The sequence below is a fragment of the Oncorhynchus masou genome, chromosome 33, assembly GCF_036934945.1.
Source record: "Oncorhynchus masou masou isolate Uvic2021 chromosome 33, UVic_Omas_1.1, whole genome shotgun sequence".
NCBI lineage: Eukaryota > Metazoa > Chordata > Actinopteri > Salmoniformes > Salmonidae > Oncorhynchus > Oncorhynchus masou.
Genome location: NC_088244.1, coordinates 29,429,985 through 29,457,037, shown reverse-complemented (window position 1 = coordinate 29,457,037; position 27,053 = coordinate 29,429,985). Strand labels below are relative to the sequence as shown.

General features: G+C 42.5%; 2 protein-coding genes across 11 annotated transcripts in view; both read left to right on the top strand.

Annotated features, from left to right (window-relative positions):
• Positions 1 to 10,030, top strand: part of LOC135528208 (bridge-like lipid transfer protein family member 3A) — a 42,983-nt gene extending 32,953 nt beyond the window's left edge. Inside the window, exons 11-21 of the mRNA XM_064957131.1 lie at positions 574 to 722; positions 2,469 to 2,610; positions 2,813 to 3,006; positions 3,364 to 4,637; positions 4,798 to 4,967; positions 5,163 to 5,305; positions 5,463 to 5,613; positions 6,351 to 6,613; positions 6,793 to 6,901; positions 7,022 to 7,119; positions 7,541 to 10,030. Of these exons, the coding sequence (XP_064813203.1) occupies positions 574 to 722; positions 2,469 to 2,610; positions 2,813 to 3,006; positions 3,364 to 4,637; positions 4,798 to 4,967; positions 5,163 to 5,305; positions 5,463 to 5,613; positions 6,351 to 6,613; positions 6,793 to 6,901; positions 7,022 to 7,119; positions 7,541 to 7,657 (2,810 nt within the window). The 3' untranslated portion in view covers positions 7,658 to 10,030. The remainder of the gene's footprint in view (positions 1 to 573; positions 723 to 2,468; positions 2,611 to 2,812; positions 3,007 to 3,363; positions 4,638 to 4,797; positions 4,968 to 5,162; positions 5,306 to 5,462; positions 5,614 to 6,350; positions 6,614 to 6,792; positions 6,902 to 7,021; positions 7,120 to 7,540) is intronic.
• Positions 10,031 to 14,411: 4,381 nt separating this feature from the next.
• Positions 14,412 to 27,053, top strand: part of LOC135528211 (ankyrin repeat and SAM domain-containing protein 1A-like) — a 118,239-nt gene continuing 105,597 nt past the window's right edge. For all 10 annotated transcript variants that reach the window (XM_064957145.1, XM_064957147.1, XM_064957146.1 and 7 more), the window contains exon 1: positions 14,412 to 14,796. In XM_064957145.1, the coding sequence (XP_064813217.1) occupies positions 14,621 to 14,796 (176 nt within the window). In that variant the 5' untranslated portion in view covers positions 14,412 to 14,620. The remainder of the gene's footprint in view (positions 14,797 to 27,053) is intronic.

The window sequence follows — 27,053 nt, the reverse complement described above, 5'->3', positions numbered from 1 at the left end:
AAGTTTGGTGGAGGAGGTATAATGGTCTGGGGCTGTTTGTTATGGTTCGGGCTAGGCCCCTTAGTTACAGTATACAATGACATTCTAGATAATTCTGCTCTTCCAACTTTGTGGCAACAGTTTGGGGAAGGCCCTTTCCTATTTCAGCATGAAAAGTCCATACAGAAATGGTTTCTCAAGATCGGTGTGGAAGAACTTGACTGGCCTACAAAGAGCCCTGACCTCAACTCCATCGAACACCTTTGGGATGAATTGGAACGCCGACTGCGAGCCAGGCCTAATCGCCAAACATCAGTGCCCGACCTCACTAATGTTCTTGTGGCTGAATGAAAGCAAGTCCCTGCAGCAATGTTCCAACATCTAGTGGAAAGCCTTCCCGGAAGAGTGGAGGCTGTTATAGCAGCACAGGGGGGGGGACCAACTCCATATTAATGCCCGTGATTTTGGAATGAGATGCTCAACGAGCAAGTGCCCACATGCTTTTGGTAATGTAGTGTACCTAGTGATGAGAATAAATGGTTATTTTCAAGTCACAGATACTGACAGAAAAAGTTTGACTTATGATATACACAGATGGACAACCCAACCCCAAGGCCAGCCCTCCTGAAAGGGAGCAGATCTCCAAGAGGACCTCAATAGCACAATCTCTCCCCTTGAACCCTCTTAAGAGGCTCCGCTCCAGCTGTGTGGTGGTACGAATGGATGACCTGGATATACATCAGGTGAGACAGGACTACCTATGTACATCTCTCCGTTAGGCTTCCTCTGACATTGTTTTCTGTAATGGAGGCAGTCAAAGTATGCTATTCATTCTAAAAGGCTATCAATGGCAAGGACAGAAGACATGGAATGCAGCTGGTTGCACAGAATCGAGACATGTTGAAGACAGTAAAGCCATGTGAAGAAAATGAAATACTCTCTATGCACTATTACATTAATTCCTAACCTGGCAATGTAGTCTTAGTTATATCATAGTAAGAAGGGAAACCCTTTTCTCCTCGCCCCGCTCGAGTGCCCTAAAGCTTGTCAGCTGTGATGTAGAAAAACCCCTGCCAACACAAATAGAGCTAAGCAGTTCCTACTTTTACAACCATAGAGGAAATCAGATATAATATGCAGCAAACCATGATAAGGGGTATTTTGGGCTTGAGTTGGTGGTAATTCCCCTTTTCTCTGTAAATAATCAAAAATGTAAGACCTTTTGTAGTTTCATTTCATGAGATGGGATATGCAGTGAGCACCAGAGGTATTGGGACAGTGACAGTGTTTTGTTGTTTTGGCTCTGTACTCCAGCACTTTGGATTTGAAAGGATACACTGACTGAGGTTAAAGTGCAGACTGTCAGCTTTAATTTGAGGGTTTACTATTTTCATCCATATCGGGTGAACCGTTTAATAATTACAGCACTTTTTGTACATAGTCTTCCCATTTTAGGGGACCAAAAGTATTGAGACAAATTCACATATGTGTATTAAAGTAGTTTCTATACACTTCTACATTAATGTGGATGCCACCATGGTTACGGATAATCCTGAATGAATCGTGAATAATGATGAGGGTGAAAGTTACAGATCCATAAATGTCATACCCCCAAAAATGCTGACCTCCCCTGTTATTGTAATGGTGAGAGGTTAGCATGTCTTAGAGGTATGCTAACCTCCCCTGTTATTGTAATGGAGAGAGGTTAGCATGTCTTAGAGGTATGCTAACCTCCCCTGTTATTGTAATGGAGAGAGGTTAGCATGTCTTAGAGGTATGCTAACCTCCCCTGTTATTGTAATGGTGAAAGGTTAGCATGTCTTGGGAGTATGATATTTCTACGTCTAACTTTCTCACTCAGCATTATTCACGATTCATTCAGGATTATCCGTAATCATGGTGGCATCTACAATAATGTAGAAGTGTTAAGAAACATATTCTATTCTTATTTACAATAAAAGTGAATGAAATGACAAAATACATTATTTATCATTAATTTCTATTGGGCACAATATATAAAACACACAACCAAAACATACAGCAAATGCATCCAACAAATTTGTAATCACAAGCTTGATGTAATCATTGCATGCTATGAATACGGGACCAAATACTTCACTTTTGACTACTTTAATGCACACAAGTGAATTTGTCCCAATACTATTGGTCCCCTAAAATGGGGGGACTATGTACAAAAAGTGCTGTCATTTCTAAATGGGGAAAATACCCTCAAATTAAATCTGACAGTCTGCACTTTAACCTCATTGTAATTGTACAATTTCATCCACAGAGCCAAAACAACAACAAAATTGTCACTGTCCCAATATATTTGGAGCTTACTCTAGTTAATACTGCATTAAGTTCCTTTTGCACTACTTTCACTTTGACTGTCAGAAAACTCATCATTACTTTTAATTTTTTGTGTGAGAAAAGCACTTCAGCAATCAAATTCACATGAATCATTATTACCATCCCTTACCCTCACACAGGTGTCTACAGGGGGATGCCACAGCAAGAAGACCCCGTCCTTAATATCCTGTAACCGCAAGGCCCTGAACCTAGCAGACAATATACCAGCCATCCACCTGCAATTCACAGAGTATTACTTCCCTGACAACCCCGGTTTGCCTGGTATGAGCTAACCATACACTGTTGTGTGTGTTTCTTGCAAACTGCTATTTAGTCATTATCCTAGTAAATGATTCAAACTGTAGTTTCTTGCTGATCCTCCAATTCAATATTCAGTTCTCTTCTGGTGAAAGAAACAAACCATTAGAATATTATCTTACAACTGAAAATATGTCCCTCTCTCCATCCCCCTCTCCTTCCCCAGTACCCAATACTAACCTATATGCCCAACTGAACGGCCTACAGCTGTGCCTGGACCCAGCCAGTCTGCTGTGGGTCAACCTGTTCTCTAGGGGCCTGCTGCGTACCCTGGAGCAGGTCAAAGCCTTCTACCACCTCCAGGACAGCAGCAAGGCAGAGGAGCACATAGACATCCACGTGGACGCAGCTCAGATCAAGGTGAGACTGGTTGAATAAACCCAGACCAAGCTGTCAGAATAGAGTTGCATCATTGCAGTCAGTGTCCCTTTTGGCAGCAGAGTATTACAGCTCATTACACAACTTTAAGTCATTTCAAGTGTTTCTAGTGTTGTTCAACCTTCCAGATGTTTGCCCTTAGGGACTTTTGTGTAGAAACACTGTTCTTTTTGGTAATGGGTATGCAGTTTTGTAATGCTTCTGGCTTTCGTCTCCAGTTTTCTCTGCAATGAAATGGAAAGGGACCATTTTAAACTTTGGTGTTGATGTTATTACTGGGTTAGTTGTCAGGAGATGACTGTGTTCCTGTTTCTGTGCCTCCCCCCTGTCTGTCTGCAGCTGATCATTCCCCTGGAGTCGTCCATCATGGACCACCAGGACCGGCCCCAGTCCCTAAGCATCACCGTTCCTCAGATGGTCCTCAGCAACACACGCCACTCCCCCCACGGCACCCGGGCCGACCTCCACTCCACCTACAGCAGCTTCTCCACCTGCCACTTCTTCCAGTCAACTCCCCCTTGCTCCTTCCCCCGAGACCAGAGCTCCTTCCTCCCCCTACCCTCTGCCTTCCTCCAGCACTCCCTGGAGATGGAGCCCCTGTCCCTGTCTGAGAGGAGGCCCCTAAGGCCCAAGGATGTCTGGTTCTTCAGCCTGTCCCGTCTGTCCATGAGCTTTGAGGGGGCGCGGAAAAGCAACAGGGGCAGAGCTCACCCCTTCGTGGAGCCTTTCACCATTTCTTTGTGGATGTGTCGTCCATCTGCGTTTAAGGTCAGTTCCCTAGTCTCCTCCCCCAATGAACCAGCTCCTGTTGATCCCAACCATAAAACCCCAGAACAGCAGGAAAACCTCCTCCCGCCCAACCTGGAACACAACCAGGACAGTCGACAGGAGGTTGCAGTGGCTTCTATCCACTTCCTGGCCCAGGCCATCACACCGGTCAAAGTGTGGCTCAACCACTACCAGTATGTTGCCCTGTTGCGGATGAAGGACACCCTGGCCAGGCTGGGGCACGAGCTGGACCGGGACACCAGGGACGCTAAGCAGGCAAGGGGCCAGGAGGCTGACCCCCCTACGGTGTGCCTAGCCCTCCTAATGGACTCAGTGGAGCTGAGGCTCCTGCTACCACCTGCAGCCACAGAGCCAGAGGAGGCCCACACCCCAGGGTCTGAAAGCCCCAGCCTGACAGACTCCGATCTCTCCCTCACTCACCAGGCTACTTCGCCAGGCCCTCTGGAGGACAGTGGGATAGGAAACACCAATGCCACCGTCAACAGCTCTCCTCCCCTTGAGCAGGAGGTGGATGGTGTAGTAGAGGAGGCCAGCGAGGCAGTGGAGGTCATGGAGGGGGAGATGGCCCAGGGGGATGGCAGTGGTCCTGTTCTCTCTCCTCCCTTCTCCCCTGAACACCATCACTCCCTCCTGTCCAGGGACCCCTCTACCTTCAGCCTGGAGGGAGAGCTGTCCACTGCCCTCACCTCCACCAAGGACGTCACCAAAGATGCCATTAGTGCCTCCCTGGACCTGACTAAAGGGGCGTTCTCCATCACAAAAGATGCCTTCAGCTTCATGAGTCGCGGGTCGGGGATGAGCAAGCTGTTCAATCCACAGGCGAAGTAGGTTTCCCAGCATGCTCTCCTGCTGTGCTGTTGTCATTACACTATATGGTTCAGCTCTTCCTGGTCCATATTGTAAACTGTATGGATGTGGTTTTACTGGTGTGAATGAATATACAGGCTGTTGACCCTATCTCACCTTCCGTTTCTGTTTGTGTAGGGAGCAGCGCCCTGAGGAGGGGTCCCCCATAGCCAGCCTGCGGCTCCAGTCCATGAACCAGTCTCTCTCGCAGCACTCATTTGACAGTGCTATCCTGGACGGCAGCCTGCCTAACGACCACCTCTCAGTGGAAAACGACGCCAGTGAGAACTTTGTCATCCTCATGGATGGTAACTCCCCACAATATCATCAGTCAATTCAAAACCATCCAAACTCTACAAAACACATGCGTATTGTATCAAGAGAATACAGAACATTTAAAAATAAAGATATACTATCTATCTGGTAAGATGATTTAAAAACAATAATCTTGAATCCCACTGGACAATAGAGTTTTGTCCCTGTGTGTTCTGTTGTGGTTTCAGACTCAGGGGTAGTGTCCATGATGCGACCCAACGGCACCCCGGGGCCCAGTGGAGGCAGTCCTGCCCTGGGGACAGAGGGGGGGTCCTCAGCTGACCTGAGCAGCTCCCTGTCCCAGAGCATTGAGGACATCACACAGGACTCAGTGGGTCTATTTACATACATACACTGTCCAGTGTGACATTACAGAGGCATTGTCAGCACTTCCACTGTATATGCTCAGCAATCATACTGTATTTGTAAGCTGAGCAAAGCAGAATTGTTATTGTGATTAACTGATTGTGCTGTGGTGTGCTGTGCAGACCTCTGTGTTGTTGCTGGTGCTCAGTGGGATGGCCTGTGTGGCAGACCTGAAGGGAGAGGACCTGGTGGTGGCAGTGGAGGCCCAGGATCTCATCCTAAGACAGATGGGCAACGTCAGGGTCTCTGACCTGCTGGCTGAACTGATGCCAGGTAACTGCAAGCTACGGATGGAACTATGCTTTTATCCATTCTGGATGACTTCCAGTGGCAGATTTGGATAATAATCCAGCGTAAAAACACTGCCTCTGTCAGTCATCGAAAATGAAGTAGAACTTAACTCCCTAAAGACCCTGCACCTTACTGAGCATCAGTCACACTCAACATCTGTGTCAACACACTGGCTCTCAATTTCGAATAAAAATGGTTCCCTTTGTCAGAGAACACTCTGTCCTCCCAACTCACTCATGCTCTCAGATTCCCTGTAAAAACACCTGTTATAGCCACTCACAAAAAGAAAAACTATACCTTATGGGACAACGCAGACTGTGAAGAGACACACAGGCACACACACTTGCAAATTCACACAGTGGCTAGCACACGCACTCGACACGCACGTACATTTTAATATTGAATATATTGTAGTGTTATACATTTTGTATTGTAGAAATGTAGTGGTGTAATGATGTTACATGATGTACTGTTTTATATCATTCGTTTTTGTGTGTGATGTGTGTCTTAATGTGTTTAGACCCCAGGAAGAGAGCAGCTAATGGGCATCCATAATAAATACAAATACATACTCATATTGTGATATAATCACTCCTGTAATCACCTCACTCTCCCAGTGTAACTACTAAAGACTCTCAATGCTACTTTTAGACCACTCTGCATCCATAATACCCATTCTCTGACTACACAACACACCATTTTTTACATGATGTCCGTAGTGCCCGGTGGGTCTACCGTTGGCCACAGGCAAGGCTGCAGGGCAGTTCCCGTGGTGGGCATACGGATGGAGATGGGTCCTTCTGCAGCGCGGCATGGTTCTCTGTCTGCGTTGGTGGGTCACCTGGAGCTGGGTGTGCAAGGCTGTCGGGTGGATCTGTTGGTTTCTACCCTGGCCACCTTGGGGCCCTTCCTGGAGGATGAGCTCAGTGCTGACATCCAACCCATTAAGATCCGCCTGGAAAACGTCACTATCACTCTGAAGGTCAGCTGGTAACGGAGACTATGGAACTCTGTTGGGGTCAGATAATGTTATTTGATGTGTAGCCTGTTTTTATACGTGGTAAGATCCCAACAGCGTTCCATAGGATACAGATTGAATAAATGACAGTTAGCCTGCCATCCATGCAATGGAGTTAACCAGTGTTTTCCCCTCCTGTTTAGGATGATGGTCCCAAGGTCTACCCCACGGCCCCCCAGCCCCAACCTGTCACCTTTACCGTAGACCAGGTGGTTGTGGAGCGAGCTGATGATGGCATTTTGAGAATCAAAGGTGATTGGGGGAGAGGAGACGGACCTGTCTTTGAATATTACAATGATTTTGTCTCTCACTGCTTGAATGACATCGAATAACAGGAGTAATCTTTATTTCTGAATATGTCTTGTCTTGCAGGTGGTGAAGGCACAGTCCCAAGAGACTCAGCAGGTGGTGCTGTGGTATGTTTGGAGAAGCCAGACTGTTGGACAGAACAAAAACTGTCGCAGATCACGGTAGATCTCTACACCCACTCACACTGGCTCACCAGTATCAGTAAGGATTAGGCTAGTTTGAACCACCATGTAAAATGAAAGCGTAGCATACATAAAGTGATTATTCACGATAGCACAGTCCCGACAATAGTTGCATTGTACTTATGGTTTTTAACCTTAAATGTGTGTGAAACGGTTGATATAAAATCGCATGTACTCACAGGGCTTAAATGGAATACTTTTAAGTTACATTTTGGATGATTAGATAAAGATAAGGCCAGACAGTTGTAGTACTCTTGTTCTTGTCTGGTTCTCTTGTTAAGGCGAAGAGGGGCCAAATCAGGGTAGCAATTACAGCTGAAGAGATTTAGCATACTTGCCCTGGCAAAGAAACATTATTTAGAAGTGAAAAGCAATAAAGACAACAACCTTTTCCCTTCAGAATACTTTCCTGGAGTCGCAGCTATCGGAAGCTCAGTCGGCCCTCTCTCAAGCCCTCACTGACCGAGAGCGTCTCCTCTTGGAAGTCAGGAAGTATGACCCCATGTTTGACCTGTGACCGCTTTACTTCCCCGGCCAGCAGAGTGCAATATACTGTCTCTACATCAATAAGGGAGTAAATGAACTGATACAAATGTCTGGACAAAATTAGCTGTCTGAACCCAGGCATATGACAATTTCTAAAGAACAGTGATGAGTACCTAACAGTGGAATCCACCCTGATGGTTCCAAAGTTCAAGCTCTTGTAATGAATTGCACAAACAAACAGTGTGTCACTTCCAGAGAACACATAGGGGGCCCCTGTAGAAAACAGGTGTCCTACTGTAGTCACTCTTTACACACTGACGGGTATTGCTGTACATTTAAAGCTATTTACACCTAGTTTGAATTTAAACCACCATAGAGAATAGTTGACTCATTGTTGTGCTGCACCTCACTGGTCATCTATCTTTAGCAAATCTTTTATTTGAAGAACACATGCCAAAATTAGTCTACTATGCAGTCTTCTATGCAGAGAACTGTCAGTTTAGTAGTGTTACGAGTCCCTTGATGTTGTTTCCTGTACACATCTTTCAATGTCAGGCATGCCCTGTGAAGACCACTCGAGCTCTAGGAATGTTGGTGTGTGGGTTTACAAACACCAACCAAGCTGCAACTATAAAACTGTTCGCTATTGTAAAGTAGATCCTGTTCATAGTTGTACGTCTGTATAGTTAGTAGCTGGTATTTTATATGCATTCATGTAACGTTGTTTAGGATGATTGTGACCACTGACTTAAAGCAGTACTGCACTGTAAACATGGAGATCCTGTCTGTGGGATCACCAGACACACCTCCGCATAGCTATCCTTTTGAATGGTTGTGTATCTGAGAAGGGGAAAGCTCTCTCCACACTGTTCTCAGATACCAGGTCAAAATGTTCCCGTCTTATTTTTCTTGCATTTAAAAAAAAAAAAAAAAAAAAAACGTATATGATTTATTTTTAACGGTAAAACTAAATTTGGTGGTTGAATGTTCAGATGACCCATGCTTTCTGATCTTTTAAGGACAGTTAAGACTGGTTATGGTACATTAACTGGTTTAGTTTGTTACTTGAGAGGTGTACCCTGCACTCAGACAGGTATTAGTTGATCTCCTTTACTCACCCATCTGCATGGAGAAACACCATCTAGGTATATACTAATACCTCACTGACCATCCACAGAATTAGACTTCAATAAGTCCTTCTGCTATCCCTAACTTTTAGATACAGGGGAGTGGATTGGGGTATATTCATCTATAGTTAGAAGCCCCTGTTTTGGATCCCAGTGTGGATGAAATGTAGTGTTATTATTTTGATATGAACTGTTACAGGCAGTCATGAAAATTTACTTTTTGCAGCTATTTTAAATAATTTTTGATAAGACAGTCTTGCTACTAGCCATCTCAACAAACACATCAGATCAAAGAATACATAGAGATACTGCATCTTAATTGCGTATATACACACAAAATATGTGTAATGCTAATGCTTTTATCTACACTAAAACTGACAGGTGCACTAATGCCAATTTGTTGTATTCTACCCATTGGCTACCTTTCTATTACTATGGAACACCTGTGAAGCCTTTGTACTAATTGGAGTTATATTATTTAATGTGGTTATATAATTAGATTTTTGTTAGTAATTATAGGATATCCAATGTGGAGTGACAAAGTTTATTATTTCAAAAATGTTTGTTGTCTCAGAAGATTGGCACTTAAGAGGAAAGACATTGGGTTAACGTTACTTAGATCAAAGTCACACTCAGCAAAACAAGTGTGAATAGGGAGAAAGTCAATTGTGTCAAGAAGAGACTTGTGTATGTGGTATGGTGCTTACAAGTTAACTCACCCTTGGTTGAGCTTTTAGCATCATTCTCCACTCTCTTCTGAGTGGAACTGCGAGACCTCTGGTGGCCATAATAATATACCACTGTACCAAGCCTCTGGGCTTGTTTCTCTGGTTGCCTTCTGATATTAATGTATGAATGATAGTGTTACATTCTGATTGAGAGATGTAGCATGAAGCAAAGGATGAATTATGTTGTACCCATAGCCTGAGCATGGTTTTAAGCAATTATTATTATTATTATTATGTAAAAGTGAAAATGCCTAAGGTTAACAAATTAACTTGTCTAATGTGTCAGTTTTTTCCCTAGTCTTGCATGTTTGTATTTGAACATTCCCTAAAGGTCACATTCAGTGTAACAAAGTAGTGATTCCGTTACGAATAATATCAACAACTCTCAGAAAATACATACTGCTACCCAATTGTTTTTTTTGATTGTAGATATTTGCTTTTAGTTTTTTTTTTGCATGGCCTTGGCTGTAGCGAGGTTTCCATCCAATTGGCGACAGATTTTCATGTGAATATTCTATAATCCGCATTAAAACAATATGTCCATGTTTCCATCAGAGTCGTTTCCATCATATTGATTTGTTGCGGTTAAAGGTTGTGCGCGATGTAGTGCACATAAAAATAACTTTTGCGGTTAAATTCCCATTCAGGGCTCGACTCACCCAGTGTATAATTAAGAACAACAAGCGATGCAGGCGAAACAGACAGGGTAGGCTTAGACACTTGAGAACATTTAGTCTCAAAATGTATTTATTTTTAAACATAAATACATTTGCACAATTAGCATAGACATGAGATTGGTCAAAACAAGACATGGTATCAATAACATTATAAACTGGATGGTTCGAGCCCTGAATGACGATTGGCTGAAAGTACCGTTTACCACGGGTTTGACAAAACATTTATTTTTACTGCGCTAATTGCGTTGGTAGCCAGTTTATAATAGCAATAAGCCACCTCAGGGGGTTGTGGTATATGGCCAATATACCACGGCTAAGAGCTATTTGATCAAATAGAAGTTTCGCAATGATTACGTTGTTAGGAGTCTACTGATAGAAGTAGGATTCGTGACAACCCGGTAACTTTGAGGGAAAAAAACACTTATATAGTTTGTATTTGGTCTTCACAAACTACCACAGCTTCAAAGCAAACACCGCCCATTTCTAAAATATATATTTTTAAAATGTGATTTTAAATGTAACCTCAGCCACACTGCTAACCATATGCCTAACCTTAAATTAAGACCAAAAAGCACGTTTTTGTTGATTTATTTTAGCCAAATTTGACTTTGTACCTGTGACGATAACTAGTGGAAACCGATGTGCATGTATCTGCACGCTCATTGGCTAGAATGGTCCCACCGCCTTCCATTTTTGAAGACGTTTAATTGTTTGAGCAGCCACTAGAGTATCTGGTCAATATAATGGATAATCTGTGATACGAGCTGAAACGAGACACATTTGATTTCCCACATAGCTAGCAACAATGACAAGAGGCTGCCATCTGACCTTTCAGGATCATAATGCACGCCTTCCTGCCATATCGATGCGCGCACATTTTCTTGACGTTGTCAGCCAATCCGTCTAAACCTGGTTATTGTAAGTGATGTGGAAGGAAAGCTGCAGTTGTATGACTGACTCAAATCCATGCTCACCCCCTCCTTAGAACAACTCTGTAAGCCCTCTCCATCCGCAGCAGGGTGACCACTCAGCCCCCAGCCAGCTTCCTCTTCACAGGGGGCAGCCTGTCAAGTTACACTTCTGCTGCCTCTTCAACTGATCTGGGTTACCATGACAACAGCCCTGAGCCAGCCAAATAGTGTCATGCATGAGGGGGTGGGCCTGGCATACTCTGTCCCTTTAGTTATTAGAATGACTTTGCAAAAATATAGTATTCTCATTGTTGTGGAAAGAGTGTGCATGTAATAATCAAATGGATTATTATTTTGCTCTGTTGATTATTTTCACTTTTAAGTGTGGTACATTAACTGGAAATTGCACTTTCTTAGTGTGACAGTGAGAATCATCCCAGAGAAAATGTCCTGATACATTTGTTGAGACCCTCTGACTGTGTATTATGTCAAATGTGTGCAACATTTGCTTAGAATTCCTCACCCAAGATGTTTTGTCATTCAATAAGATTTATGTAAACTTGGTTCTGTGAACCAAATTAGTATGTGAGAATTTTTCTAAGTGATAAAATATTGACGCAACCTTTATTTGTGTGCTGTCTATTCTCCTAGTGTAGGGTGGTGACTGATCTTTACACAGTATGGTTTTTACACATTTATTGGTCAGAGAGCAGGCTTGAGGTTAGTGTCCTATAACATGCACACACACAAACTCAATTTACGAGACTACCTGTCATTAATGAGAAGATGATACATTTTATTTATTGAAATATGTCAGCTACTGACCCAAATTCTGTATTAAAACAATTTTTTCCATGAGGCACTAGAAGGGACCAATTTTGGATACATTCTTTCAGCTTTATGCTTCAGCTCAAATAATAAAGCATCACATATACAAACAGTAAGTAGATCTAATATTTTCATCAAACGTTCTATTATTGACAAGTATATCCAAGAAATACCCTCCACTAACACAGAGGTTGACTTTAGAGTTGGACTATTCCTGACAGCAGTATACTGCATTTGCCTTCATGGCCAGACATTCTCCATGCCATTGGAATAGAGAGAATGAACATGATAAAGTGGTGTGTAAGTTGCCACCATCTGAAAGGTGGAATACATCCCTACATGGCTCTGTCGTCTATAATCAGCAAGGCATGAGTGGCTCAGTGGAAGAGAATGTTCTTGGGCTTTATATTGGGGATCTGCTCTGTTCTTTAGCCTCCCTCATGTGCTTTGGCTGCAGGGGAGGCATGTCTCCCCTCTTCTCACACACGTCCATAGCTGCAGGACCAAACAGAAGAACGTAGAGTAGTCAAAAATGCCTCAGTCTTTGTTGGTGGAGATGCAAGACAATCAAGAACTCATCTGGTCAATATTGACCCAGCGATGTCCTTTACTCAACTTCTTCCACTATTTCTCCAGCAAATACTGGACATGGCGATAACCACATTTTGAGAGACTGAGGATCCTGTGATGGACTGTAATCAGCTGTATCAACCAGGTAAAGATAAACATATGTTGAAATACAGCATACATGCATCAGTGAATTTTCTGATTGAAATTGAACCGATTCTGATGAAATCTTACATAAAACTGCCTAAAGGTCTTACCTTCTTTATAGCAGCTTTAGGGAAGGCAGATCGTCTGTACATCTCATAGTAGTTAAAGCTGCTCCTCAGACAATGAGGAGACAAACCCTGGACAACACGGGGGAAAATGTTAATGTGCGAATTCTTGCAACAAATAGGTTGTTGTGCAGTTACCACAAACGCTTTGTTAATACAATGTAGAATATATGAATCTTACCGCATCTTCTGTATGTCAACCTTTTGGCACCTCTCCGTTTTCTTCTCAGGCTCCAATTTCAGCTTTTTGGAAGCAGGGTGACCTGTGGTTCCCTCATCCTCATCTCCAGCCATAGAGTCCTTCAGCAGGTCATGCAAAGTAAACAGAGGATTGTAGGGAAGATGTAACAAATAATAACAATATATTGAGTCAGGCTAGTGAGCTCTTGTGAGGTTGTTGTAGGGTTCCAGTACTTTGGGGGGCAATTTTTTTCTATATCATGACACTCTTTATAAGTTATAGTTATTCCAACAACACACTTAACGTTACCTGTTTGTTGATTGATTGTGAGGATGGATCTTCAGTGTCTGCATCCGAGGTCACGGGTAATTCTAAAGTGTCTTCGGTTTTAGGGCTTTCTCCAGCAGCCAATGATATCTTAGAGTTGGATTCAGTCTTTATCAGAGCCGGGTCTGCCATAGCTCATTTGAAATCTTACACCAATCGAACTTATAATTATGCAACAGTCGACTCCAGAAACAAACTAGTTAGCTGCTAGCAAAAAAAATGACTTCACAGCTAACGTTAACTACGCTCACTTACTAGCCTCATGGAACTCAGTATATCTCGTTTATTGGCGGTTAGCTGCTTTAGTAAAATACTAGCAAAAGCGCGAAAGAAAAATGTTTTGAAGCCACATCAAAACATTTTTTTCTAGAACATTCGCGGTCGGAAGCTGCTGCTCAAATCCACTTCCTTTTCCCGGGTCGTCACCATAGCCACAAAATCATAAACCCCGCCCATTTCTAAAATGTATTTTTTTAAACATAACCTGAATCACATTGCTGACCTTACGCCTAACCCTAACCTTAAATTAAAACCAAAAAGCACATTTTTATTTTCAAGATTTGTTACGATATAGCCAATTTGGACATTGTGCTTGTGGTAACTAGTGACAACTCATTTCCAACTTCATTGGTCTTTATTGAGAGAATACTGAAAACAATGTGCGACTTTGTTTAGAGTTGTCTTTTCTCTGTCAGCTGAGTAAAGATACACACACAGTTATATTTTGTCCAGTGCTTTCGTTGAGTACTTCCATTCAACTAGTCACAATGCTTGGCTTGTCAATGAGAAATAAAATACTATGCTTTTTTTCAGATGATGCTCTGGCTAAATGTAATTTGGTAATCGAAGTTAAATTATATCAATATGTCAATAGCCTCCATTATTAAATGGAATATACATTGAACTCTGGCACCCACATATATTTTGTGTTTAACGATCCTACAGTTTTTTTTAAGGAGAGAATAAGGATGCCAACATAGTTTATTATTGCATGTACAACCATGTGCACATGCACAGTGTACTTACTGTGCACTTACTGTATTTAGTACAAAGATATATTTTGTGCATATTAGTAATAGAATAATCACCAAAATTAGAAATTATGAAAAAAATTACTGATCGACGTCAGGCTAGGGCCAGTTTCGAGGAAGTGACGCGCGCATGAGACTGGGCGAAGGAAGTTTGCTCCGTGGTACTGAACGAAACTTTTCCCCGGAGCTACAGTGGGAGATCAGAACAATCTTGGAGAATTGTGTTGCTGGGAGAGTGATCCAGTCGTGCAGGGAACCATTGTTTTCCTCAGTACGCCTGTGAGATTGGTAGAGGACCGCAAAGGATTTTTTTCTCCCGTGTTCTAACCCCCTACTCTATCCGAGATGGGGAAGGAGCAGGAACTCCTAGAGGCGGCGCGCACTGGAAATCTTGCCGCTGTGGAAAAGCTTCTTTCTGGGAAACGACAATCGACTGGAAGTGGCAGTGGATCATCGGGGACTGGTGGAAGCAGCAATATCAGTGGTCACAATGCTTCTCACCCCTTGTCCAGCCTTCTCAGGTAGGGGAGATCAGTGGATGAATGGGAGGCAGAGCGCGAGGTGTTCCGACCAAGAACGTCGTTGCATGGGCATGTTGTAAACGGCACAGCCACGTTCAGTAAACAACCTCTCGGAGTAATCAGTTTATTGTATTTCGGTTGCAATAACAGCAGCAGCTATTCATTTGTTAGTTTGTATCCATGCAGTGTTCCCTTGCTTCGCCATGTTTAATAACATGTTCACGTAGCCATGCACGCGCAATGAAGTGCCTCTTTGTTAGATGATCGTCAGTAAAAAATAAATAAATGTAATGCAACAAAACTCGTTACATATTCAAGATATTCATATGTGGTAGATTGCAACCTCGAGTCGTCATTTGTTTGTGTGGGAAGCTAAACTACTCACATGCTTTTTGGTTTGTCTAGGCATTTTGGAACGTTGAGAAAAATAGTCTACGAACGCCCTAGCATAATTATAAAAATGTTTATTTTATTTTATTGTCACAGGTGCAGTGAAATGTGTTGTTCTATACAGGGTCAGCCATAGTATTACGGAATTAGGGTTAAGTGCCTTGCTCAAGGGCACATCGACAGATTTGTGGTATGTTCGGCTCTGTATTCAATTCTGGGACATTTCGGTTACTGGCCCAACTCTAACCAATAGGCTACATGCCTATTAATGTTTGACTCCAGACCCATTCATTTTCGTATGCCACGGTGAAATTCGTTTACATAAACCAAGAAAAACGCAATAAAACAGGATCTGTGAGTAAAATGGGTCATGATTCTTCCCCCTACATTTTGTTGCACCATGTCCTCCCGAAACTTGTCTACTAGCAAGTGGAAGGAATTGAGTTTGTCGGTGGACTGGGCAGTTGCATGATCTTTTTTTACTTTTTACTTAAAAAAAACTTGTCTGTCTTGCTCAAGGTTATTAAATAAATAACACATTTTGTGTTTTTGGGATACGATAAATGGAGTGCACTTGGAATGCCCACTGAGAGTAGTGAGAAATAATGTCAGAGAGACTAATTTTGGTGACACTTGCTCTACAGCCCTTTCAGGTAAAGGTTGCAGGAGAAATGGGAGGAAGGGAATACACAATGACCTGGGCTATTAGTAATTGCCCTGGGACCAGTGGTGCCCTTTGTGTACTCCGTAACATAACTCAAGGTGCATTTTAAAGAGGCCATTGTTGTTATGCTATGGTGCGTACTTGGTCAACAAGAGAAGGGCAGTGTGCTGTTGGGGTAGTGGAAGAACCTCCTGCACCTTGTCTGGAACTAGGCTACACATAACGACCAACCCTACAGAATAAACATGGAAAAAGATTGGGGATAACATGTTGAGAACATATTTCTCTTGAGGTCTATGCCACAATACACATGCCCAACGAGAGAGGTTTTTCATTATTTCCTGTTTTAAACACTAGAACTAGATAAACCACTTGAAATTAGAATGCTGGCCACACACAGGTGCATAGCAGCCTTGTCAATCAACCTCCTAAAAGCCTCATCGAGGCGCCTACGTCCCATGGCTGAGACAAGTGTTGGCTAAAAGCCCCTAGGTGATGCGTCACTGTGCTACTCGTGACAGGCTGTACACTACACTAAATGTACTCTAGCTAATTACATGAAACCCTCTTAATCGGAAATCCAATTCAGGGATGTTATGATGCATTCAAGGCTGCCTCCATCCCTGCTGGTCTGTTACAGATCTGTGGGTGGACAGGGAATGATGAGCCCATTGTATCAAATGAAATTGTATTTATCACATGCGCCAAATGCAACTGGTGTAGACTTTACAGTAAAATGCTTGCTTACGAACCTTTTCCAACGATGCAGAATCAAAAAATATAAATAAATACAAGTAAATAACGAGGAATAAAATAAAATGCACAAGAATTAAGCTATATATAGGGAGTACCAGTACCAGATCAATGTGCAGAGGTATGAGGCATATGTACATGAAGGCGGGTAAAAGAGTAAAATAAAGAACAAAGTAGCAGCAGCAAATTATGAGTGTAAAAGAGTGTGAGTTTGTGGTGTCGGTACGCCTGTGTGTGAACGTGTGAGGGAGTGACACTGTAGTGTGTGTGAATATATAAAGTCCAGTGAGTGTGCTTAGAGTCAGTGCAAGAGTGTGAGTGCACATTGTTTGGGTACCATTAATTGACTATTTAGCAGTTTGGCAATTTAGGGGTCTTATGGCTTGGGGGTAGAAGCGGTGCCGATGCTCCAGTACTGTTTGCGGGCTGTAGTAGAGTGGCTATGGCTTGAGTAGATGGAATCTTTGGCAATTCGTCAGGCCTTCCTCTGACACCGTCAAACGTTTTCTGTAAGTCTTCACAAGGTTTTCACACACTGTTGCTGGTATTTTGGCACATTCCTCCATGCAGATCTCCTCTAGAGCAGTGATGTTTTGGGGCTGTTGCTGGGCAACATGGACTTTCAACTCCCTAAAAAGATTTTCTATGGGGTTGAGATCTGGAGATTGGCTAGGCCACTCCAGGACCTTGAAATGCTTCTTACGAAGCCACTCCTTCGTTGCCCGGGCGGTGTGTTTGGGATCATTGTCATGCTGAAAGACCCAGCCACGTTTCATCTTCAAGCCCTTGCTGATGGAAGGAGGTTTTCACTCAATCTCATGATGCATGGCCCCATTCAATCTTTCCTTTACACGGATCAGTCGTCCTGGTCCCATTGCAGAAAAACAGCCCCAAATCACGATGTTTCCACCCCCATGCTTCACAGTAGGTATGGTGTTCTTTGGATGCAACTCAGCATTCTTTGTCCTCCAAACCTGACAAGTTTAGTTTTTACCAAAAAGTTATATTTTGGTTTCATCTGACCATATGACATTCTCCCAATCTTCTTCTGGATCATCCAAATGCTCTCTAGCAAACTTCAGACGGGCCTGGACATGTACTGGCTTAGGCTGGGGGACACGTCTGGCACTACAGAATTTGAGTCCCTGGCGGCGTAGTGTGTTACTGATGGTAGGCTTTGTTACTTTGGTCCCAGCTCTCTGCAGGTCATTCACTAGGTCTCCCCGTGTGGTTCTGGGATTTTTGCTCACCGTTCTTGTGATCATTTTGACCCCACGGGGTGAGATCTTGCGTGGAGCCCCAGATCGAGGGAGATTATCAGTGGTCTTGTATGTCTTCCATTTCCTAATAATTGCTCCCACAGTTGATTTCTTCAAACCAAGCTGCTTACCTATTGCAGATTCAGTCTTCCCAGCCTGGTGCAGGTCTACAATTTTGTTTCTGGTGTCCTTTGACAGCTCGTTGGTCTTGGCCATAGTGGTGTTTGGAGTGTGACTGTTTGAGGTTGTGGACAGGTGTCTTTTATACCGATAACAAGTTCAAACAGGTGCCATTAATACAGGTAACGAGTGGAGGACAGAGGAGCCTCTTAAAGAAGAAGTTACAGGTCTGTGAGAGCCAGAAATCTTGCTTGTTTTTAGGTGACCAAATACTTATTTTCCACCATAATATGCAGATAAATTCATTAAAAATCCTAAAATGTGATTTTCTGGATTTTTTTTCCTCATTTTGTCTGTCATAGTTGAAGTGTACCTATGATGAAAATTACAGGCCTCTCATCTTTTTAAGTGGGAGAACTTGCACAATTTGTGGCTGACTAAATACTTTTTTGCCCCACTGTATGAGCTATACGGAAGTATGGACATGTAGCCTATGCTTACTCCCAAGTGGCCCAGGGGGAGATTTTCAATTGTTTGTGACATTTGATTTAGTGCATGTAATGAAAATGACAATACATTTAGGGCACGTGTCAAACACTTTCCATGAAGGGCCGAGTGTCTGCGGGTTTTCGCTCCACCCTTGTACTTGATTGATGAATTAAGGTCACTAATTAGGAAGGAAATCCCCTTACCTGGTTGTCTAGGTCTTAATTGATGACCAAAAACCCACGGACATTCAGCCCTCCGTCAAATGAGTTTGACTCCCCCTGGTTTAGGAGCATCTGTGAAATTACCATACTGATTCAGACATCGGTTCAATAGAGTTCTTTCACTAAAGACGGTTGGCCTGTGTTGTGTGCAGCTTACTCTGCTTATTTTCATGGTGGAAAATAAGTGATCTTTAGGCCTAGGCCCATATCTGTGCATGAACTACGTCACCTGCCAAATGTGGTTGTTGTTCCAACTGATGTAGAAATTTGACATTGTGCAATATTATTCCCAGAAAATCTATCTAGGTTGTTGTTACACTGACATCTGTTAGCACAGGCACGGCATAGGTAGTTGTCCTTCTTTGCACAATGCATGCAACATTATTTGTATTCCCACAGTAACTGTCAGCATTAGTGATGGTGTGTTGTATTTATGCAGAATTTTTTGCCATTCTTCCTATGGAATGGAGTACATGTTGAGACTTGTGGTGTTTTCGTAGCCAGGCAGGAGCACAGCTTTCCTCTGCAGAATGTCTGCTCTTCCTGAATACCTGAATGGAAGATGCAATTGAACACACACTGAGCCCTTCATGTTCAGAACCCCCACATGTGCTTTGTGTTACTCTGAAACAGAAAGAGAAATGGATGGAATGACACTGGATAGCATTCCCCACAGCTATCCTAGTGAGAGACAGGGAGCCCAAGGCGTCAACATTACCTTCTCAGCATCAATACTAACCTTCCCGACTGAGCAGCAGCAGACTGACGCCTGATAAGTCTTTCCTGTTTACCAGGGTTGGGTTCAATGACATGCCACTGCCAGTCAATGCCAGAACCTGTGGTATTCAGTTGACAAGTTGAATATAAATTCACTTCCTGGATTGACTTCCATTTAAATAGAATTGACCTCTGTTATTTTAGATTGCTTATATGTGCTTTTGACTGCCACTGTGCAAACCTCTCTACAATAGCCTCGGCCCTATGTGTCAATGGATGTGTTTTATTCCAGTGGCTCAAGATCAACAAAGAAGCAGAAGTGGTGAAGCACTGTGTCATACATTAACTTCAAGCTATGCCTTTACAAATAGTGTACTGTACACTTACTGCAACGTACTGCCCACATCTCACTCTGGCCCCATGATCGGTCTCGATCCTGGAGGTCCACTGGAAGAGCTCCTCTCTGGCACTTCCTGTCCCAGGTTGTCCAAACAACCCCAGCTGCTGGTTTCCGGTCCTGGAGGCAGGGGTAAACGGAGCCCATGGCAGGCCAGGGAGAGAGAGAGAGAGAGAGAACCTGGCCTGCCCATTGTGGGGAAATTAACAGAGGAATGCGTGGAGCAGCACTGTCTGAACTGACACTCAGAGTTTAGCCAGATGAAGGGTTGTGTGTTGTCTTCTAAATTCACAGCCAGCTCCTTTGTCCCATTGACACAGCACAGAGAGGATCACTTTTCATATTTATCAGGCCCCAGGGAACAGTTTGGGCATTTTCTAGACTAAGTGTCCTAATGGGAAAAGGAGAGCTTTCAGTGCAGTGGTACAAAATACCTTTTTAAATGCATTCCCTTTCTCCAAATTGACTATTTTAATAGTACTGTAGGTCCTCAGTTAAGAAAGCTGAATATACTTTGGCTATTTTGTAGCTAGATACTGTGGCAGTCGGGATTAGGTTGTTGAAGTAGGCCAACTGAAATGTAAGCTTGCGTTTAGCTTCTGTCACCATTTGTGAAATGTCATTGTGGGGAAGTGGTCAAGGGACAGGACCTGTTGCCAGAGGATGTTTTAGGAAGTTTGAATTAAGTTCTTGCCCTGAGTGACCCAGAGTGTAGGCTACATACACACTGAGGCCCCTAAATTCTGCAGGTTTGTTGGTCTTGTTTTGCTAAAATATGCATAAAAAACACATTTGAAGAAATATGTAGCCTAGACAGAGTTTACAGAGTACAGACGTCAGATGGGTCCTAACCAGTAACCACAGAGGAAGGTACTGGGAGGAAAGATGTGTATGCCAGCCAGGCTCAGCTCTTCTGCTAAAATCCGAGTGGTGATTATAATAAGCCCCAAGCTGCAATTGTGCAACAACGGTCACAGAAAGTGAATTGTGCTTCCACTCAAATCTTCTTGCATGTAGGGTTTATGGTCGGTCCCTATGTAGTTGGACCACCCTTGTGAAAATGTAACTTCCTAGCTAACAACTCGAGACCTAATAGCCAATGCCTTGTTAGCACATTCTTTTTTTTAGCTTAGTCCAGGTGTTTTCAAACTTTTCTTGCCTAGGGACACCCACACAGGCAAACCGGCAACCCAGGGACCGGACCCCCTCATGTTAGCCAAAAAATAAATGTCTTATCAGGTGAATAATAATGGCAAGTAGAAGTAATGCATTTTTAAATGGATAGATTTGGTAGAAAGTTTCATTGTTTTAACTTCCCCACAGTTCTTTGGAAGAGGAAGTGTAAACTCTAACATATCCTATTAGCTAGAAAGGTATCTTGGCGGCGGAGAGAATGTTGCTGTTGTAATGCATGTTTTCCACTGAGCTGAGAGGACATTTTTTTGCAGATTTTAATCAAATTTCCAGTAATTCTACATAGTTTGCTATGGAACTGAGAGCCAATCTAGCAGTTTTAAAGTCAACTAACTGAAATTCTATGCGTTTTGCCATGACTAATGCTGTGTCCCTCTGCTCAAACATTATAACAACATCAATAGGTATGTGCCCTGGATCCCTGTTTTAAAAATAAAAAAAATATCCAGTTCTCGGAGTGTCTAGCTTATGTTTTATTGTTCTCAAAGATGGTATTATTAAAAAATCTATATAGTTAAAAATATTTTCTGCCAGCTTTCTAGCTGGTTTTGGTCATTTAAGTTGACACTGAAACTGTTTTTTCATCCCGAAAATTAACATGTAGACGCCCGGCCCGCCTAAGAATTTTCTATAAAGAAAAATAACCTGTAATTAGTTCTAAAGACTGTAATTTCCACCATATTAAAGGGATGGATTGATATTTTGGCAATGAAGCTATTTATGTGGCGGCAAGGTAGCCTAGTGGTTAGAGCGTTGGACTAGTAACCGAAAGGTTGCAAGTTCAAATCCCCGAGCTGACAAGGTACAAATCTGTCGTTCTGCCCCTGAACAGGCAGTTAACCCACTGTTCCTAGGCCGTCATTGAAAATAAGAATTTGTTCTTAACTGACTTGCCTAGTAAAATAAAAAAATAAAAATCTACTTTCCCAGAGGTGGATGAACAGGAACAGCTAGCATGCTAACTTTTCCTGTAGACTTCGAGTCATTGTGCTAACGCTATTTAGCATTGGCTTTTGAACCATCCTCCAACCTCCTTCATACTGGATGCAGAAAATTGTGCCAAAAATGGTATTATGTTGTAGCTTGCGATATTCATAAAAAAATAAAAATTCAAACAAAGAATAATATATAAAAATGGTTTGTTTAATAACAACAGAAGTGCTTGCAATGGAACAATGCACATATTTAATGAAACAAAGCCATTTGGTTTCTCTGTTATGCATGCATGTTCTGTCCTTTATTTAGCATGACTGGTTTGTCCACTTTGTGCAATTGACTGTTCATATCTGTCCGTAGCAGGGAGACAGAGCAAAGGGTGTCGTGATAAGTAATCACGCAGTCATTTCAGCCACTCAAGAGACCATGGTGTCTCCACAGACCATAGAGCTCTCTGCAGGAATCACTTATGCATTCCTAGAATCTGTCTGTCGTGTAATGTTAACAGCAATGTGACACTACCCACCCAGGCATGTGGTGAACCAGGAAGAGAATGCTAATTAAATGGTAGTTCAGTAGAATGCCTGGCACCCAGGTAGTGTCTCCAGTAGCTAAGAGCTAAGGTAGAAGTTTGGTTAACAGCATGCTGTGAGTGTCACGTTTAGGGGATGGAAGGGTGATCTCTGAACTTCTTTCTGGTTCCATCTAGGAGAGCGAAGTGGTAGCTGTAAAATCTAACACCCATGTGTTGGCATTCCTAAAGTATTTGAATTTGGGATGACAGTCTGAATGTGAGGCCATGTAAGATTTACAATCAACATGTTTGTCTTGTCAGAAAAAGCTGGAGAAAGCAGTAGGCTAATAGAGGTAGGTGGTGGGCCTCCTTTACCCATGATGAATTCCACAGATGTGGGGGTGAAGACAGAGAGATTCTTCTGGGAAGAGGCCTCACTTGGCCCTGCCATGTGATAGTGGCAGATTATCATTGCTGTAAGCTATATAAAAAAAAAATAGTTACACGTAGAACACTCTTTGCTTGACATAATGTGAAAATCAAAAGAAATCAGCCAAGACCTCAGAAAGAAAATTGTAAACCTCCACAAGTCTGGTTCATCCTTAGGGCAATTTCCAAACGCCTGAAGTTACCACGTTCATCTGTACAAACAATAGTACGCAAGTATAAACACCATGGGACCAAAACCAACACCATGCAGGTGTCATATCGCTCAGGAAGGAGATGTATTCTGTGTCCTAGAGATGAGCGTACTTTGGTGCGAAAAGTGCAAATCAATCCCAGAACAACAGCAAAGGACCTTGTGAAGATGCTGGCGGAAACGGGTACAAAAGTATCTATATATCCACAGTTAAACGAGTCCTATATCGACATAACCTGATAGGCTGCTCAACAAGGAAGAAGCCATTGCTCCAAAACCGCCATAAAAAAAAGCCAGACTACGGTTTGCAACTGCACATGGGGACAAAGATCATACTTTTTGGAGAAATGTCCTCTGGTTTGATGAAACAAAAAATAGAACTGTTTGGCCATAATGACCATTGTTTTGGAGGAAAAAGGAGGAGGTTTGCAAGCCGAAGAACACCATCCCAACCATGAAGCACAGGGGTGGCAGCATCATGTTGTGGGGGTGCTTTTCTGCAAGAGGGACTGGTGCACTTCACAAAATAGATGGCATCATGAGGAAAGACAGTTATGTGGATATATTGAAGCAACATCAAGACATCAGTCAGGAAGTTAAAGCTTGGTCTTCCAAATGGACAATGACCCAAAGCATACTTCCAAAGTTGTGGCAAGTTAGCTTAAGGACAACAAAGTCAAGGTATTGGAGTGGCCATCACAAAGCCTCAATCCCATAGAAAATGTGTGGGCAGAACTGAAAAGGTGTGTGTGAGCAAGGAGGCCTACAAACCTGACTCAGTTACACCAGCTCTGTCAGGAGAAATGGGCCAAAATTCACCCAACGTATTGTGGAAAGATCGTAGAAGGCTACCTGAAACATTTGACCCAAGTTAAACAATTTAAAGGCAATTCTACCAAATACTAATTGAGTACATGTAAACTTCTGACCCACTGGGAATGGGATGAAAGAAATAAAAGCTGAAATAAATCATTCTCTCTACTATTATTCTAACATTTCACATTCTTAAAATAAAGTGGTGATCCTAACTGACCTAAGACAGGGAACTTCTACTAGGATTAAGTGTCAGGAATTGTGAAAAACTGAATTTAAATGTATTTGGCTAAGGTGTATGTAAACTTCTGACTTCAACTGCAGGTTGTTTCACTGCATAACTTTGTTTGTGCTCACTGTTCATCTTTAAAAAAAACAAAAAATAGGACTGTATGTAAGAAACAGGCTAGCTTAAGTCATTGCCTTAAAATTATCATCTTTGTGGACTGGGGGCCTAAACAGAATAGAACCCTCCCCCAATTGGGTTATCAAATTAGATTTTGCGATTTGGGTGGGTAGTTTCCAGAAAGACAATTACACAAAACTTTTAAGTCTCAACTGTTCCATTGTTATATTCTCTACCCAAAATGAGAAGGCAGAAATAGAAGCTATTCTTGACAAGAAAACTACAGCGCATTAGTTCCAGATAAGAACTTGGATCCCGACAGAAACCAGTGTTATTTATAGGTTCCCACTGCGGTTACTGTGTTAAAACAAACAGAAAAGGGACCCACTTCTCGACTGTGAGTCTGGTATTTCACTAGAGAAACAGACACCTTTAATGAACTCTCCACTATGATGTGTTCTTCCTTCTTCCACCCCTCACAGTGAATAACCTTAGTGGCACTGAAGGACAAAATGTCTGTCCTCCTGATATGAGAGACAGAGTTTTGTGTGGCGTAATGTGTCCATTAGTATTTGATAAAGTCTGTTTATAACTAGTTCCAGAGACATACAGTAACACTTTCATCCAGGCGTGTTTCTGAGCCCAGGCAACAAGGGAGCTCCTGCCCCAGAAGTTATGGTCTCCCTGACCTGGTGTCTCTCCCTCTGTCTCCTTCTCCCTCCCTGCTGCTCTCAGCTGTCTCCTGCCCACCTGCTGGGACCCCAGACAACCCCCAGACTTCAAACATGTTTTACTTGAAGTCAGGAGAGAGAAATAATTGTCCTCAATAAAATGTACACAGGCCACCAATTTTAAGCCCTAGCACGTATTAACTTCTGCTTTGCTGACATTTTCTTGCTTTTCCAAGCTCAGTCTCATTTATTTTATTTGAGGAAGTCTGTTTATATTATGAAATATCAGTGCTAAAATGGTTGTCTTGAACAAACCAAGCTAATCTGTATTCTCCAGAGTCTATTTGCACTTCCCACTATCATATTGATGTGAACATTGATGGATAGATACACTGTTATTAGAGCAGGTTTCTTCAGTGTTCTGGATAACAGGATGTTGACTGGTGGAAGACATTTATTTTTATTTGCCACTTAAAGATCTGTTGGGAAATCATGTCCTCTTTCAATTAAATTAAATTCAAGGGCTTTATTGGCATGGGAAACATATGTTAACATTGCCAATGCAAGTGAAGTAGATCATAAGAACAATGAAATAAACAATACAAATTAACAGTAAACATTACACTCACAGAAGTTCCAAACGAATAAAGACATTTCATATGTCTATGTACAGTGTTGTAACGATGTGCAAATAGTTAAAGTTAAAAATAGGGGAAATAAATTAACATAAATATGGGTTGTATTTACAATGGTGTTTGTTCTTCAAAGGTTGCCATTTTCTTGTGGAAACAGGTCACAAATCTTGTTGTTATGATGGCACACTGGTATTTCACCCAGTAGATATGGGAGTTTATCAAAATTGGGTTTGTTTTCAAATTCTTTGTGGATCTGTTTCTACTGCTTTCTCTCCACCTCTCTTTTTCTCTCTCCCCACACCTCTCTGTGCAGACAACATACAGTGGGGCAAAAAAGTATTTAGTCAGCCACCAATTGTGCAAGTTCTCCCACTTAAAAAGATGAGAGAGGCCTGTAATTTTCATCATAGGTACACTTCAACTATGACTGACAAAAAAAATCCAGAAAATCACATTGTACGATTTTTAATGAATTTATTTGCAAATTCTGGTAAAAAATAAGTATTTGGTCAATAAAAAAAGTATCTCAATACTTTGTTATATACACTTTGTTGGCAATGACAGAGGTCAAACGTTTTCTGTAAGTCTTCACACGGTTTTCGCACACTGTCGCTGGTATTTTGGCCCATTCCTCCATGACTATCTCCTCTAGAGCAGTGATGTTTGGGGCTGTTGCTGGGCAACACGGACTTTCAACTCCCTCCAAAGATTTGCTATGGGGTTGAGATCTGGAGACTGGCTAGGCCACTCCAGGACCTTGAAATGCTTCTTACAAAGCCACTCCTTCGTTGCCCGGGCGGTGTGTTTGGGATCATTGTCATGCTGAAAGACAAAGCCACGTTTAATCTTCAATGCCCTTGCTGATGGAAGGAGGTTTTCACTCAAAATCTCACGATATATGGCCCCATTCATTCTTTCCTTTACACGGATCAGTCGTCCTGGTCCCTTTGCAGAAAAACAGCCCCAAATTATGATGTTTCCACCCCCATGCTTCACAGCAGGTATGGTGTTCTTTGGATGCAACTCAGCATTCTTTGTCCTCCAAACACGACGAGTTGAGTTTTCACCAAAAAGTTATATTTTGGTTTCATCTGACCATATGACATTCTCCCAATCTTCTTCTGTATCATCCAAATGCTCTCTAGCAAACTTCAGACGGGCCTGGACACGTCTGGCACTGCAGAATTTGAGTCCCTGGTGGCGTAGTGTGTTACTGATGGTAGGCTTTGTTACTTTGGTCCCAGCTCTCTGCAGGTCATTCACTAGGTCCCCCCGTGTGGTTCTGGGATTTTTGCTCACCGTTCTTGTGATCATTTTGACCCCAAGGGGTGAGATCTTGCGTGAAGCCCCAGATCGAGGGAGATTATCAGTGGTCTTGTATGTCTTCCATTTCCTAATAATTGTAGGTGACCAAATACTTATTTTCCACCATAATTTGCAAATAAATTCATTAAAAATCCTACAATGTGATTTTCTGGATTTTTTTTTCTCATTTTGT